Source organism: Lynx canadensis, chromosome C1 (genome assembly GCF_007474595.2).
Source record: "Lynx canadensis isolate LIC74 chromosome C1, mLynCan4.pri.v2, whole genome shotgun sequence".
In the NCBI taxonomy this organism is placed as follows: domain Eukaryota; kingdom Metazoa; phylum Chordata; class Mammalia; order Carnivora; family Felidae; genus Lynx; species Lynx canadensis.
Window position 1 is genome coordinate 197,727,498 of NC_044310.1, and position 16,562 is coordinate 197,744,059.

At 37.1% G+C, this 16,562-nt stretch overlaps 1 protein-coding gene across 2 annotated transcripts in view; it reads left to right on the top strand.

The window, feature by feature from the left end:
• Nucleotides 1-305: 305 nt before the first annotated feature.
• The window catches only part of SPAG16 (sperm associated antigen 16), a 106,908-nt gene continuing 90,651 nt past the window's right edge, over nucleotides 306-16,562 (top strand). For both annotated transcript variants that reach the window (XM_030326326.1, XM_030326327.1), the window contains exons 1-4: nucleotides 306-461; nucleotides 10,566-10,612; nucleotides 11,779-11,874; nucleotides 15,029-15,147. In XM_030326326.1, coding sequence (XP_030182186.1) covers nucleotides 335-461; nucleotides 10,566-10,612; nucleotides 11,779-11,874; nucleotides 15,029-15,147 — 389 coding nt within the window. In that variant the 5' untranslated portion in view covers nucleotides 306-334. The remainder of the gene's footprint in view (nucleotides 462-10,565; nucleotides 10,613-11,778; nucleotides 11,875-15,028; nucleotides 15,148-16,562) is intronic.

Sequence of the window (16,562 nt, forward strand, 5' to 3'; positions counted from 1 at the left end):
GAGAAAGAAATGCTAGGGTTAAAATGAAAACCAAACCAAAGCAAACCCCAAGCTGGCTCGGCAACAAAATGTATATAATCCAAGCCGACTGTTTCTTGCGTTTTATCTCATCCACTCCAGGAGCTGCGTCCTAGGGTAACTAGGCAACGACATTGCCATGGTAACCAGTGAAGCTCAGAGGGCCCTAAAGCTTTGGGCTGCAGCAACCCTTAGGTGCGCGGAACTGGCTGGGTGGAAGCCGTGAGGGTGTCAGAGTCTCGCGAGAGCTGCCTGCGGTCTCGGGCAGGCGTCTTCGCAGTTGCTCTTAGGGAGGCAGCCGGCCGTTCCGCCTCGGATGGCTGCTAAGCAAGGACTGCCCACCTTGGCCCTGCGGGTCCTGGAAGAAGCGATGGGCATGGGCTTGACGGCTGCTCGGGACACCGCGGAGGCGGTGGCCGCCGAGGGCGCCTACTACCTGGAGCGTATCCTTAAGTGTAGGCGCGGCCTCCAGGCGCTGCCCTTGGTAACGGGTTGGGGACGAGGGCGCGGGCTTCCCACTGGGGGCGCCCTCTGAGGCTTGTGGCTACCAAGCCGGCCGAGACGCCATTTGGACCTCATGGTGGCGTCTCCCGCACCGTGTTCCCCTGATAGCTACCCACTAAATTTTTCCCCTTTTCGGAGTGTTAGGCTGCCGCATTCCTGTTGGAAGAACCTTCAGGAATCTGGTACTTAGTCACCACTTTGCAAACTTTGGATGGAAGTTTTATGTTAAGGTGGTACAACAGATTGATTCAACCCCCCTTTCGCTTAGTGATTTTCCTAAATAAACCCTAAACCTACGGAATACCGTGGGAACCAATTCAGTAGGGAAAGTTAGGAGACCGGGAAAGACTTCGGCCTTTGCGTTTTAAGGAGCTGAAGCTCAGAATATTCAACCTGTGATTCTGTAGATGGTTCAGTTGACCAATGCTTAAATGATTTGTTGTGGTAGCGTCAACTTCCTTGGTAGTTGCAATTTTGGCTACTTAATAATAATTATTACATTTTTTTTTAAAGCAACTAAATGATGACCCGGTGAGCTGAAAAGGCTCAGAGATGTTAGGAAGAAACCAGGCAGTGATGAGCAATTATCAATGGAAATACCAGAAAAATGGAATAGCCATATGTGAATAATTAGGTTCACTATTTCTTGGTAAGGCCTTTGAGCTCACCTCCGCTGGGCATGTAGAGTAATTGTACTGGAGAGATAAGGAGAGTTCATGAGAAAAAGGTGCCTTTTTTAAGGCAGGTAGGAGAGAGAGGGTTATCTGTTTTATTCTTAAAGATATCAAGGAAACTCCAAAATCTGGTTTATTATTTCTTTGTCCAACTTTGAATCCCCCGGCTTTAATTCAAGACTTCAGAGATTCGGCAATGATTGGTTTTGTGGGCTTTGGCAAACTGGTTCACCTGTCCTGACTCAGGCTCTGTACACACCGGTGCTTCAGGGAGCTTTGAAGAACTTAGTTGAAAAGATCAAAGAGAATATGTGGTATTTTCTTCAATGCAAACATGATCTTTATAGGAATATAAGCTTCAATAGTTCAAAATCAATTTAAAGGAAATATGTAGGTGCCTTAGTGTCTTAAATGAGGCATTGTACTATTTTCAGAGCTCTAAATAGCTACTTTTCCCAGTAAAATTCCTTTTTAAATTCGAAAATGAGCCAACAATTCTTACAGAACTTAACTGCATCAAGTATAAAGTTTTTCAGTGTCCCTGGTAGTGAATGGTAACCAGCATCTTATTTTTGTTTACATTAAGATGATTTCTGTAACACATGGTTTGTGAACACGAGGCCAACACAATGGGTTAACTTTTTTGCAGATACCCCTGTGGAATAAATGGTGGACTCCCATATAGTACAGCTTTTCGGTTTACTTAATTTTCCAGGCGATCACTGGGTTACAACTGCAAACGTATAGCAGTCTGCAAAAAAAAAAACCTGCCTGACAAAGATTTCTCCAAATAATCACATTTGTAAATATAAGCAACTCTAACTTTTTAGGATTTTATTATCCGGTTTATGAATTATCTTGCCTTTTTGCTTTTCTTCCATCTCCCTTTAGTTGACTACTGTTTTGGATTTCAACCAAAGGGTAGTCCAGGGAGAGCAGAACTACACAGATAGCTAGTTTTCCTACATTCATTGTTTAGGTGGGAAGTTCAGTCATAAGTGAGGCTTTAACTCTTAGTTAAAATGAAGTTTGAGGATTACTTTTGAATGCCAATTATCCTTGTATCCCTGGGCTCTCTTAACATGCATAATTAAGAGATGACTGTATAATGTTATTTGACATTGTTTCTTAAGGCAATTATGATAGTTGCTGAAGTGAGACTTTCTTGGGTTTAAAGTCTTTAGCTCTCAGGTAATTTAATTGAGCTATTGCAGTGGGTAAATAAAAGTTATAATATGCACAAATGAATCAGAAATCTGATGTTCTCTACTTTGCACATATACTTAATCACTTCTACTGCATTTGGTCTTGGGCTTCGCTTATTTATGACTGAACAGATGCTCCTTAGAATACTAGACAACTAGATATCAATATTAAATCTTTAAAAGAGGTTGACTGTAATTCTTCAGGAAGTCACCCTTTTCTTTGCTGTTAAACATTCAAACATAAAGAACATGTACAAATTATTAGGGCCCAAACCGAAAACAGCCAGGATCCACCATGAGGGGAATGGCTTCATTAAGTAAAGTCCCCGTTTTCTTTGTAAGTTTAGAGAATGTATGCAGGAAAAATAATTCTTACCCCTGCAACACCTCTTCTTTGTAACCTACTACCTGTAAAGGCAGGTGTTATCTGTTTCTCTTCTGAAGCAATTCACGATATCATTGCTTTTATGTTTAAACTTCTGCACAAGATACAAACATACATGTACATTGTTCCTTTCTTAGCTATATCCAGAGCTTTGAAGAAATCTGTTTATAAAAGCACATGAATCCTCTGGAGAACTCCTCATTAGAAAGATACTTGCAATGCTGTAAAACATAAGACCAGATTTTAACTATGTGCTTTGTAAAGGGTCGAGTGTATGTAAAGAAAGCTGATTGTTCTCTTATGAATGAATTCTCTATTAGAAATCAGGACAGCTTGGGTAAGGTTTTCCATATGGAGTAGGAACTACAGTTAATGTATGGCTAGGGACATATGGGAATGCCCAGTCCAATTGGGAGATGCAAGCTGGAATGAATTGTACTAAGAAAGCTAGTGTTTAATTGATTTTGTTGCTACATGTCAAAAGAAATGTTCAAGGAAGAATATTGGAATACATGGACTGGAGCCCCCAAGGTATTGTCTTTGATATCTCCCTCGTTTTGCACTGATTCTCTGCTCCTCTAGCTGGATTTTGATTATTTTATCTTTCAACGCATTCCAATGCTAAGAATTTGGCTTCTTAGATCATGGAGATAAGTTTGCTGACCACTGAAGAGGTTTGCTCTGGCCCCACCAGCAATTTCTGAGAGTTGAATGAGTTTAAACCAGTCTTTTGAAGCTGATCAACTCTGGATTCAGTCCCAAAGTCAACTATTTCTGAAAGTGCAAAATTAAAGATTCCATTAAACTAGTCAACTGAAATATGGCGAACACACTTAGACACCTCATCTAAGATGCATGCTTGTTTTCTTAAATTATATCCCTAGACAATTGTTCATTGTAATAGTAATGTTCACTGATAACTTTAATTAAAATTGAATTTTTATCATTTAACAGTCTTTTTATTCATTATTTTTAACATTTAGTGATTTTTCCCATCTCTTATGTTACTTCTCTGGAATCTTTGTAGTATTGAGTGAGCAGATATTTGTAAAATCCTTAATAATCGTTAGGTACTCAAGTCATCTATTTCTTATTATCATTGGGAAAATTAATTTGTCCATGGCATCTTAGTTGCACCTTACATATATTCAAATACAAGGATAGACAGTCTGAATGTAGAATCTAGACCAAAAGGCATGTTACTAAGCCTGGAGTGCTGAATTTTACATGCATGAAAATCATAGGCTATTTGGAAAGAAAGAAAGAATTTGTTGTGTGTCCTCTAGTCTGGGCAAACTTTAATGTGCATATGAATCAAAGATACAGATCTTTAAATGAAGACTAATTCAGTAAGTTCTAGTGAGGGCTGAAATTCTGCATTGCTAATAAGCTCCCAGGTGTTGCTGGTGCTGCTGGTCTAAAGAATATAATTGGAATAATAAGGCTGTAAACAAATTTCTTAACTGCTAGCCATCATATTTTCAGATAGAGGTATATCTATATTTTTAGTTATAGAGCCCGTATCTTTGGATCTCCTGGCATAAAGTTGGAAAAACTTAAACCACCACCCGCTATGAGAACAGTGAGCCTTATATTTTGAAAAGAAAGTTATTTTCCACCTTCTGAGGCAGAAGATGTGCAATGGTGTCTGGGGCAGGGGTAGCCAATAAATTTCCACTCTTGCCGTGTCTGTTGAATTGGTAGTGGCTCCCTGGTATGTGGTGTTAATAAGATTCTGAGACCTCCTGAAGACTTGGTGGGAAAGACTGCAGAAAACAAATAACAGTGGAGAAAGTGGTAGCAAGTGGTAGCCAGTTATCTGCCATCTTCGGTGTCTATTATTCAGTTAAGTTATATTATTCAAACTGGCATTCCTAAGAAAGGGAACCATGGCTGTGATGTTTGCCATTTACAGTACTTTTATTTCAATTTGGTAAGTAAAATGTTGGTCATGAAGGATCCAGGCTAGATTTTAGATTGCCTTTATGTACATTGGCTCTGCAGTGACGGCAAAGATTACAAAGCAGTTTCTGTCTATAGTAGCTTTGGGAAATCATGTAAAATATAATTAACTGCGTGTTTCATTCCAGTTCCTTGTAAAGATGCTGCTGCTGGCAGTGATGCACCTCCAGTGCAGCACTGGGAAGAGACGAGCTTGTGAGGAGCACTTTGTATGGTGTTCACATCTAAAAATCATTTATAGTTTTCTGGCTGTGGTTCATTTGTAGAGCCTTGTTTTTGACCCCATCATATCAACTGTCACCTCAAGCTCGACTCCATTATGCCAGCTGAAATGCTTTGAGGCTTCTTGCAGTCGGGTCTTCTGTAGTACTGTGATGGATTTAGGGTTTCCTGACAGTTTCTGCGTATATTGTCCTATTTTCTGATAGGATCTACAAGGTCGAGATCTGGTACAGATTCTGCCAGTGCAGAAACTGCCAGTCAGTTCACCCATGGTGACCAAGTGCCATCAGGGAACTGATATATAATATGCAAATTATATGCAAATCACAAGTATTACTAAATTTCTTTCAGAGCAAGGGGAGATGTGGAGTGGGACCCTTAGTCTGGGTGTAGGCTCTGATTCTGGGATACTGAATGTGGCCTAGAAATGGGTGGTGCTAAGGGCTGTGGCTGCAGGTCAGAGAGGAAGTGGAATCACCGACTTTACCCTGGGCAAGAGGAGACTAGAACACTAGGCACAATATTACATGTCAACTTAGCATTAAGCAGGCAGAAAGGCAATAGCTAGACCTAAAGAGAATAGAAAGGAGGGAAAAATGAATTTCGGAAATGGAGTTTAACAATGTTCTTTGAAGGAATACTAGACAGATAATAAGAAGAGGGTTTTTCTTGGCATTAAGAAACTGATTTTGAGCCAGAATTCTGGTTTATTCTGCAATGGAAAAAAAATCACTTTGCCTGAGAACTGTGACCAGTTTAATTGTATGGACATTTCCTGCAGAATAGGGTCACCTTAGAGATTAAATTACCCATGAGAAAGTTGTCCAGTAAAAGTAGAATGAGAGTAGAGGGTTTTTATCATTCAGGCAATTCTTGGTCAATTGCTTATTCCTATTCTGGCAACATTGCTTCTAAAGCAGTCTTTCCAACCTTTTTTTACACATGGTATTCCATCAGATCCTGCTTCACTCAGTCTTTCTGGCTGTCCCGATGGCCAAGGGAATTAATATCGGTACAATCCACAGTGTTCTCTTTATGAGAATGGGAGAGAGTAATTTCTCTTGGGCTTCACAACCAGAAATTGCTGTACATCTGCTGAGAAACTCATCTGTTTTTGTTGGATGGTTACGGAATTCGTATCTGATTACATTCCCTTCTTTACCCAGACTGCTGGGAAGCTTTGGGTCAAATCTGTAGCTTATGTTTGACAGAGTTCGTGAGACTTTATGGCATGTACTGTATCTTTACCTTTATCTTATTTCTGTTCTTTCTCTTTGAATTTCCATACTTACTTATTTTTATATTTTGTACTATATGCGTATTTGTAAACTGCCACACAATCATTTGGGGATTCATTTGTGCATTTGTCCATGTGTTGCTAGCCAGCTCAGCCAGACAGATGCATACCAACGCACATGCCAAAGTACATTTATTTCTTCGGTAGCACCTCAATGTCACATTTCAACTCAGTTGCTCTTGGGAAGATTTTATGTACGGATCATTTTTGTGGATACTGAAAATACCAGTCAAGGAAAATAGCGGTTCCTATTTTGGATGTTTATCCTCTTCCTGACCTTTTGTCTCATTAATCTCTTGCCCTTGGCTAATTTAATCTTTGGGTTGGTATGTTTGCCCTCTTTTATACTTCTCTTTCCTTTAGGGTCAAATTGAGCTATTTAAATGGTTTGATTTAGCTGTTGATGATATAACACTAGAAAGTTTGGAAAGTAAGTACCTAGGATTTTGGTAAAAATTGCACATTCTTGTTGTGTCACTGTAGACACAATATGATAATGTATAAAATTCCTGATATTTTTATTCAAGAAATTTGTCTTTGTCACTTATAGGTATATGATTTTTGGAAGATTTCTTAATCTCCTTGATTAAGTTTCTTTTATTTTTTTATGTAGAAATGATTATATCTGTGTTATTCAATGTCAGAGGATTGTTGTGAGAATAAATATGATAATGATCCATATGACAAAACTTTTAAGCTTTATGAAATGGTAGTTATTTTTCCACTTACTGTTTTGATTTTGGGGAAACTATATTATTAGGGTTCAAAAGCTGTTGCCTCAGATATTTTCTGGGTAGCAGTATGGCAGGTGTTGTTTGATATTTCCAAAGCTTTGAGGACAAATCTTTTTTTTCTCTCTGTGTATTGCTATGTTTAACAACCTATGCTTTGATGTTTCTTCCTCACATTAATCTTATCAGTTGGCTAATTTACAATTTTAAAGTCTGTCTAAATGATTTTAGAATATTTACTTCTTTGTGAAATTTATTATGGTATGAGCAGTGATGAAGAATGACATAGCTTTTCTGGAGACTTAAAGACAAGTGACTTCTTACAAAACCAAGTTTTAGTATACTTTTCCATAGAAAGGAGACTGATTTCCTGTAGCTGAACTTCTGGAAATTTTATTGAAAAAAGTGAAAATGTATCAGAAAAATCTAAACTTAGAAAGGAAGAAGATTTAGAATAAATTTTATTAATCCATTCATTTTAAAGCCTGGGGGAACTAGGCCATGAGAGACTTATGAGACTTCTCCACAGGTACTCCTCTCTTTCTAGAACAAGGAAAATAATAACAAATACTTGCATAGCATATACTATAAGCTAGCACCATTCTAAGTGATTTACATGCATTAACTCTTAATAATCTTGAAACTCCTCAATTTATCTGTGGTAGCCAGCTTCCATAGTGATTCCCACATCCTGATACTCATGCTCTTATTTAGCTCCCTTAGGCACTGAATAGGGTTGACCTATGTAACCAATGATGTGACTTCTGAGGCTTGGTCATAAAAGACATTGTGGCTTCCACTTTTTTTTCTTTTTCTTTTTTTTTTTTTTTTAATTTTTTTTTTCAATGTTTATTTATTTTTGGGACAGAGAGAGACAGCATGAACGGGGGAGGGTCAGGGAGAGAGGGAGACACAGAATCGGAAACAGGCTCCAGGCTCTGAGCCATCAGCCCAGAGCCCAACGCGGGGCTCGAACTCACGGACCGCGAGATCGTGACCTGGCTGAAGTCGGACGCTTAACCGACTGCGCCACCCAGGCGCCCCCACTTTGTTTTCTTATATTGCTTATTCTGGGGGTAGCTAGCCGCTATGTCTTGAGAATGCTAAAGACGCCTGTGGAGAGACCCACATGGGGAGGAGTTGAAACCTTTAGCCAATAATGTTAGAGCCATCTTTGAAATGGATCCTGTTGCCTCCACCGAACCTTCAGAGGACTGCAGCCCTAGCTGCTATCTTCACTGAGGTCTCACGAGAGACCCCAAATCAAAATCCACAAGCTAAGCCACTACTGAATTCTTGAACACAGAAACTATGAGGTAATGGATGCTTATTGTTAAGCCTGAAGGTTTGGGGAGTTTGTTAAGCAATAATAATAAAAAGTACAGATTTTGGCACCTGAAAGTGGGATTCTAACATAAGAAATCCTTTAAAGTATTAGAGTGGCTCTGGAACTGAAATAGGACAGATGTTAGAATTTCTTTAAGTAGGATGTTAGTGAAAACTAAATACTTTGATCAGACTGTTAGTGGAAGCCTGGTGGTCTCTTAAGAAGGCTGCTGGCAAGGGACTAGAGAGTGAGGCAAGTGCTATTGGAAACTGTTCCATGGTAGTAGATTAACTAATATAGGTAGGTCCTTCACTCCTGGTGCCCAGTATGGGTAAATTTGCCATATGAAGTTCATATGGGTAAATTACCCAGTATGGGTATTATAGGATCAGCTGCAGGTTTGCATCTTTTTTTTTTTTTTTTCTGTAGTAGTTTAATCTACCATGTTAGTTTTTAATTAGTTATTAGTTACTTTACTTACTTATTTAATTAGTTAAATTAAGTAGTTATTTTTGAGCCAAATTACTTTTCACCATATTATTGGGAGATAAACTTGTTTGACAATGAAATACTGGCCTTTTGATGGTATCTGGTTCCTAAGAATTGTTCGTAACTGAAATAGGCTTAAGTGACTTTCCAGTTGATAAACAGTGAAGAGTTACTGCTTATGATGGAACTGAGTAACAAAGCTGTATAACCCATCTTTTAGAGGTTTAGAACTGTGTGGAAGATAATTGGCAAACACTTCAAGTGTTTACATAGCATAGAAGATGAATATGGAATAACAAGAGAGGTTTAAGTATAGCATAGTGAAACCTGTACTTCCGGGGCTGATCACCAACTGTGTTAGGTCCTAGCTGTGTAACCTTGTGCTTGTGAGTCCTGATCTGTAAAATGGAGATGATTATAGCTTGCAGGTAGGATGAGAATGAGGGACAGTGTCTGCTTCTCTTTTTTTTTTTTTTTTTTCAACGTTTATTTATTTTTGGGACAGAGAGAGACAGAGCACGAACGGGGGAGGGGCAGAGAAAGAGGGAGACACAGAATCGGAAACAGGCTCCAGGCTCTGAGCCATCAGCCCAGAGCCTGACGCGGGGCTCGAACTCATGGACCGCGAGATCGTGACCTGGCTGAAGTCAGACGCTTAACCGACTGCGCCACCCAGGCGCCCCTGTCTGCTTCTCTTAAATACTGTATAAGTGATATCAGTTCTTATTACAAACAGCATGAGTTGTTATATACACTTTTAGCTAACTCTTGGAAGATAATTTCTCATAACCAGCAGCAAAACAAAAGCTAGGCTAATCTCGTCTTTAATTTTTGTAACCATTACTGTACATTAAAGTGTTTAATTTCATACATTTTGAATGAACTTGGCATAATCCCATCTGTACATATGGAGAGAAATGTAAACCCACCAACCAACAAAATGTTAATGGTATATGTTTTGATTTCTTTCAAAATTAAGCATTATCTTGAAGTTTTCATTTATAATTAAAGTAACTTATGATTTTTGAAAGTCTTACAGCAATGCTGTTAGAATTTTTTACTAGTCATTTCCATTGATATTTTAATGCTTATTTCTTGATACTTTATGGACCATTGAATTATGATTACTGTATACTTTGCTTTAATTAGGCTGCCTTTCCTGTGAATGAAATTTAATTTTAAAATTGAAATATATAATAAATAAGAAGATATTTAAGTAATTTTTATTATGAAAACATTGAAATCTGTTTTTTACTTATATATGGATATTGGTGTGCTTTTTGGAAATTCGTAATACTTTAAGAAGTCACGATGCACTGTGAATGACTCTGGAGCTCTGAGAATTTAAATTAGTTTGAGATAAATTAAAAAATTGACTGTCATAGTTTTCATGTCCATAAGTTTTCTTTTCTCTTTCTAATCTATACTATCTTATTATATATACCATGTACATTTTTGTAAGCCTTACAATCAAGTTGGAACTCATTAGATAGTAAATAGATGTATGGGAATGTAGTTTTTTATAGGTTTGGGTTCTATAGAGCAATGCTTTAAAATAATAATAAAAATATTTTGTTTTAAGATATCTATATTTGTAGGTTATATGGGGAAGAGAAATTTTAAAGAGTTTATATTATATTTACCAACTCGGTGAGATAAATGGATCTAATACCGAATTTTAATGTCAAATCAATTTTAAACGAATCATTTTATCCCATATATCTTGAGATTGAAACTTGACATGATTTCAGACGTCACCGTAACTGAGGCATCTGAAGATGATTATGAATATGAAGAGGTAATTTTTTCATTTTAAGTATTTACTTGTAAATTCATTGTCATTCTTATGAAATATTCATTTTATTTTATTTTATTTTATTTTATTTTATTTTATTTTATTATTTTATTTTATTTTATTTTATTTTTTGTTTTCCTTAAGAGATGTTAGTTTTTCAACTGAATTTAGCTAATATCAGCTAGTTAAGAGTGAAGTGTGAAAGTTCTGTTTAAAAGTTTAGATTGGTTAATCCATCTGGTTCTTTTGGTTTCCTGTTAATTGTGCTTCAAAGTTAACTCCTTATCCCCTGCCTTGTGGATCCTTACTACAGTTTGCCTGTCCAGCAGGCATTCCTTCCCAAACATCCATTCTGCTCTTGGATGGGTTTTCCAGATTCCCACTACTGGCTGTAGGTCAGATCCCCTGCTTCCTTTCAGCTTAACTCTAATTCTGTGTGTAATGTAGTTCCTGCCTCAAATTTTTCCTTTCATTCACTGTTTGGATAGGACCTATCGTTCCTTCTGAGATGTGGCACCTAGAGTCACTCCTAAAGGATAGGCACTGCAAGTGAAATTGTGGAAGCAAGCCTGGCGATTTGTGGCCTGAGCAAGTAAAAGGACAAACAGTAGATAACTTTTTATTATACTAGTAAAATAGAGATAAAATGAATATGTGCCATATGAAATTACTGAAGGAGTTAATGTAAGATACATAAAACTCATCAGCATGTAAGAAGCACACAGTGAATGTTAACCATCATGATTATCATAGTTAGAGTCTGTTGCATTTTTCCAAGAGCATAACATTCAGGCAGTGAGCTTCATTTTATTTTGTTTTGTTTTTTTTAATAAACTAGAGATTTGCAGTTACTTGTAGTTATGAAAAAGAAATGGTCTTACATTTTTTCTCAGCAGAGTTGTTAGACTATATTTGTCATTATAGATAAGAGCAGATGCCCATAAACTGATCTCGAGTTTATCAGAAGTGACATTGATGATGTTTACAAGGAAGTCAGAAAGCTTCCTGCTTGGTTATCCATTTGTCACAGAACTTCAGAATTACATGGCATCTTACATAAGGTGTCTATTTTTGTAATCCTTTATTTTATGAGGAAAAATTATTTCTGAAATGAAGTAAGTTACTTTTATATTCCTGCTTACTCTTTCTATACTCTTTCTCTGATTTAGATACCAGATGACAATTTTAGCATTCCAGAAGGTGAAGAAGATCTGGCAAAAGCAATTCAGATGGTCCAAGAACAGGCTACAGATACTCAGATTTTGGTGAGAATTTTGAACACAACCTATAGTTTGTGTAGTTTGAACACAGCCTGTAGCTTAGCAGTGAGACTTTTATGTGAAATTTGGAAATTCATTTAAACTTTAAGTACTTTACTTAGTAAATACAGTCCTATCCCTTGCTGTGCCTTTTTCTCTTGTAATTTTATCATCACACCGTAACTTTAAGTAAGTAGTCATATTTCTTCTTTTTTGGATTGTCATTTTCCGCATCATGGTTACTCTTACATAACTTTATGACAAATGACACCTTCCCTCAGAACTCTGCCTGTTTAATCTCACCAGATATTAAAACAAGGATTTTAAATTCTAATGTACAGAATTTGGTATTGGATACAGATACTAAAATGTATTTTTGCAAAATTCTGTGGGTTTTTTTCATGGAAATATTTATCTGATAGGGATGCTTAATATGTTACAACTTTTTTTCTTATGAGCTATTTTACTAAAGAATGTGGTAGGGGAATTTTTTTAAGTTATTTATTTGGAGAGAGTGGGGGGAGAGAGAGGGAGGGAGAGAGAGAGAGAGAGAGAGAGAGAGAGAGAGAGAGAGAGAGAGAGAGATGTGAATGGGGGGAGGGGCAGAGAGAGAGGGAGACTGTTGTGGAGCTGCATCTCACAAACTGTGAGATGATGACCTGAGCCAAAGTAAAGAGTCAAACACTTAACCAACTGAGCCACCCAGGTGCTCTGGGGATATGTTGTTTTTATTCAACTAGTCTTTCATTCCTTGAGATAGGGAAGTATCTCATTCAAATTTAATACCTAGCACCTCTCATGGTGCCTGGCATGTGGGAGACATTCAGCAAATATATGTTGAGTGAATATTATATGTAAAGTTAAAAGAAACATTTATGATCACATTATAGCTTAGAACATGTATGTGTATGCATGTGTGTATAATATGTTGATAGGATTGTAAGTCTCCATGTATAGGAAACATGGCATTTTAAGGTGGTTGGATTTCTGCTTTGGCTGTTTCAAAGTATATGTATCAGATGTATTCAGGAAGAAATAGAAAGAAAATACTATTCGAGAAGGCAGGAGTCTACCAGACCATACATACAAATGTACATACAAACATGAGCTCACAGACATCTTTAGAAACTAGATTAGGTACAGTCTCTCTGTCCTTTTCCTCCTAGTTCGCAATTCCTTCAGCTATCCTCCATCTCATTCTAAATATCATTTTCAAATTTATTGACCAAAAGTGCCAAGGTGGCATTTATTATTGTAAAATGAATGTCTACTTCCATCAGTGTTATACCCTTACCCAGTAGTTATATATAAATTTCCACCGTAATGCAAAGACTTGAAGACAGGGATGCTGTATTCTGCTGCTTTGACATCTTCCATGTGTGATGTAGGGTCCTGCATATAATCAACACTGTTATATAATATCTTTTAAAATGACCTTAGGAAAGATATTACAAATTATTCTGCTTGAGCTTTAAAAAAATTCATTTTAAAACCCTATTCATTTGTCAGGAAATTTCTGTAGCCCACCAAATTTGCTTCAACTGATCACTGTTTGAAGGTTGTGGCAACTAGTAATTAAGATTAGCAGTAAGTTATGTATAGCTCTTTTGAAAAGCACTTTTTAGGGGCACCTGGGTGGCTCAGTTGGTTAAGTGTCTGACTCTTGACTTCAGCTCAGGTCATGATCTCGCGGGTCATGGGATTGAGCCCTACATCGGGCTCTGTGCTGACAATAACGAGCCTGCCTGGGATTCTCTCTCTCTCCCTCTGTCTCTGTCCCTCCCCTGCTTGCACGCACTCTCTTTCTCTTTCTCTCTCAAAATAAATAAATAAACTTAAAAAATTTAAAAAAAGAAAAGAAATTTTTAGGGAAACAGAGATTCTTTCCTCACTGCATTTCTATGTAACTATTACTAGGTATGTAACATTTACCTGGTATGTAATCAAGACCAGGTTAAGAAGGACAATGAAGAAGGAAAGTCTACTTCTGGGTTTCTATATATGAAAATAGATCTGTCTGTCTAAATGATTGGCAGTTAGATTAATAAATTCTTGCCAATGAAAAGAAAATGAATGCCCTCGGGGGGCAACCATACTGTTGATATTTTTAAGAATTTACCCATTATTTGTCTTATTTTATACATGGGCTTATGTGACATAATAGTTTTTATGGCTGTTCTAATTTCATATCTCACTTGCTGAAATATCTCCACTTTTCTAGTTTAGGGGTTTGCAAACATGTTCTCTGGGATCATATAGTAAATATTTTAGATTTTGATGGCCGTAAGATCTCTGTTGCAATTCACCTCTGTCATGTGTATGAAAGCATCCATAGACAATATGTAAAAAATGAGCATGGCTGTGTTCTAATACATTTGGTTCTCCCGCCCTTCAGTCCTCTGCTTTTTTTCTCCCAGGCACTTAGTGCCATCTGCCATATTATATATTTTTAATTTAGTTTTTCATTTTCTGTCTTCATCTACTTGACCATTAGGTATGAACACTGAGTCTTATCTAGTTTCATTACTGCTTTATTCTTAGTGATTAAAATAGTCCCTGGAGCATAACACGCAAAAAAAAATTAGATGAAAAAATGAACAAGTGAATGAATAAATTAACAGCCTTTCAGTACCAGTAATCAAAGCTTATTGAAAGGGGTGCCTAGGTGGCTCAGTCAGTTGAGCATCTGACTCTTGATTTTTGCTCTGGTCACAATCCCAGGGTTGTAGGATCCAGCCCCATGTCAGGCTCCCTGTTGAATGTAGAACCTGGTTGGGATTTTCTCTCTCCCTCTCTCTCTGCCCCTCTCCTTCTAGCACCTGTGGGCACGTCCTCTCTCTCTCTCTCTCTCTCAAAATAAACAGGGGTGCTTGGGTGGCTCAGTCGGTTAATTGTCTGACTTTGGCTCAGGTCATGGTCTCATGGTTTGTAGGTTTCAGCCTCGTGTTGGGCTCTGTGCTGACAGCCCTGAACCTGGAGCCTACTTTGGATTCTGTCTCCCTCTCTCTCTGCACCTTCCCCACTTCATGCTCTGTCTCTCTCTCTCTCTCTTTCTCTCAAAAGTAAATAAACATTTAAAAAAAGAAAATCAATGAACTTAACAAAAGCTTAGTGATGATTTTATATTTTCAAAATAAATAATTGTACATTTAAATTTCAGGAGCAGAAAACAGTCCTTCCTTCAAAGCAACCAGTACCTGAAGTAATAGAAGACTTTCTCTGCAATTTCCTAATCAAAATGGGAATGACCAGAACTCTTGATTGTTTTCAGTCTGAATGGTAAACAATTATGTGGATAAATAGTTCTCTAGAAATGCTAACACATCCACTTTTAAGTGTCTTAAAGGACTTGAAGTTGCTCAGCTTATGCAAAATGGTTGAAATGGATGGAAACTTTTCCCAGCTTCACCAACGAAACCAGTAGACTTACACACACACACACACACACACACACACACACACATATTCACACACATTCACATAATTAGGGTATTAATTTAAAAGAGATTTTTATTAAACATCTTTCTTCTATTTGGGTGATTTTCAAAAATCAAGAAAAAGGAATATTTCCTTGGGTTGTACAAAACAAGGTCTTTTATTAAATAGTTTTCTAGTATGTTCTGCATAATTATTAAGGGTATTATTTTCTGCACTAAGATATCCTACCAAGAGTACTACTTTGTTTGTTTTCCTTATAGTATGATGACCTGCCTTTCTCTACTCACACAACTGATTGATTCTTTTTATATAAATATTTCTTCATTTGGAAATAAGCAGAATTATATTTTCACATGATGTCTAAATGCAGATTTTCTTGTTATAATTGACAATTTTAATAACTTATTGGGTATGAAAATCATCAGGCATGCTGTCTTTATTCCTTTCTACAGCAGTAATGTCACCAGGCATGTGTTCAGAGTCCTAACATTCCTTAATGAAATATTATTAAATAATTGGATATAAAAATATGTTTGAACTTTAAAAGCCATTGCATATCATGAAAAGGGAATACTATGATAAATAAAGATGTTTATAGTGTTTGGGGGCTAAATCCTAATTTTAAATAAATATATGGGGCAATTTGTAATTTCTACTAATCCAACTGTGATGCAGTTTTTATTTGCTGCTTTTTTTGGTTCTGATCTATGGAGATCATGTAGATAGAAGAAATTAGTTTTATTATTTTAAATTGCATATCTAAAGTTGATACATTTAATGAAAAGAACCATTTTTCATTAATACAGTTAAAGAAACAGCAAGTTTGATGGTAGAAAAATAGTGTTCCTGTTAAATTTAGAAATTACGGGGGCGCCTGGGTGGCGCAGTCGGTTAAGCGTCCGACTTCAGCCAGGTCACGATCTCACGGTCTGTGAGTTCGAGCCCCGCGTCAGGCTCTGGGCTGATGGCTCGGAGCCTGGAGCCTGTTTCCGATTCTGTGTCTCCCTCTCTCTCTGCCCCTCCCCCGTTCATGCTCTGTCTCTCTCTGTCCCAAAAATAAATAAAAACGTTGAAAAAAAAAATTAAAAAAAAAAATAAATTTAGAAATTACATGAGTAATATTTATAAAAATGCCCCTATGAAATAATTACAAATGTATTAGAAAATACATTTTTGTAAAAGTAGGTAGATGATTAATTTGTAGTACTAATGAAATGAAAAATTAATGTGGCTCAGTTCCTTTTTTTCTCCCAAGA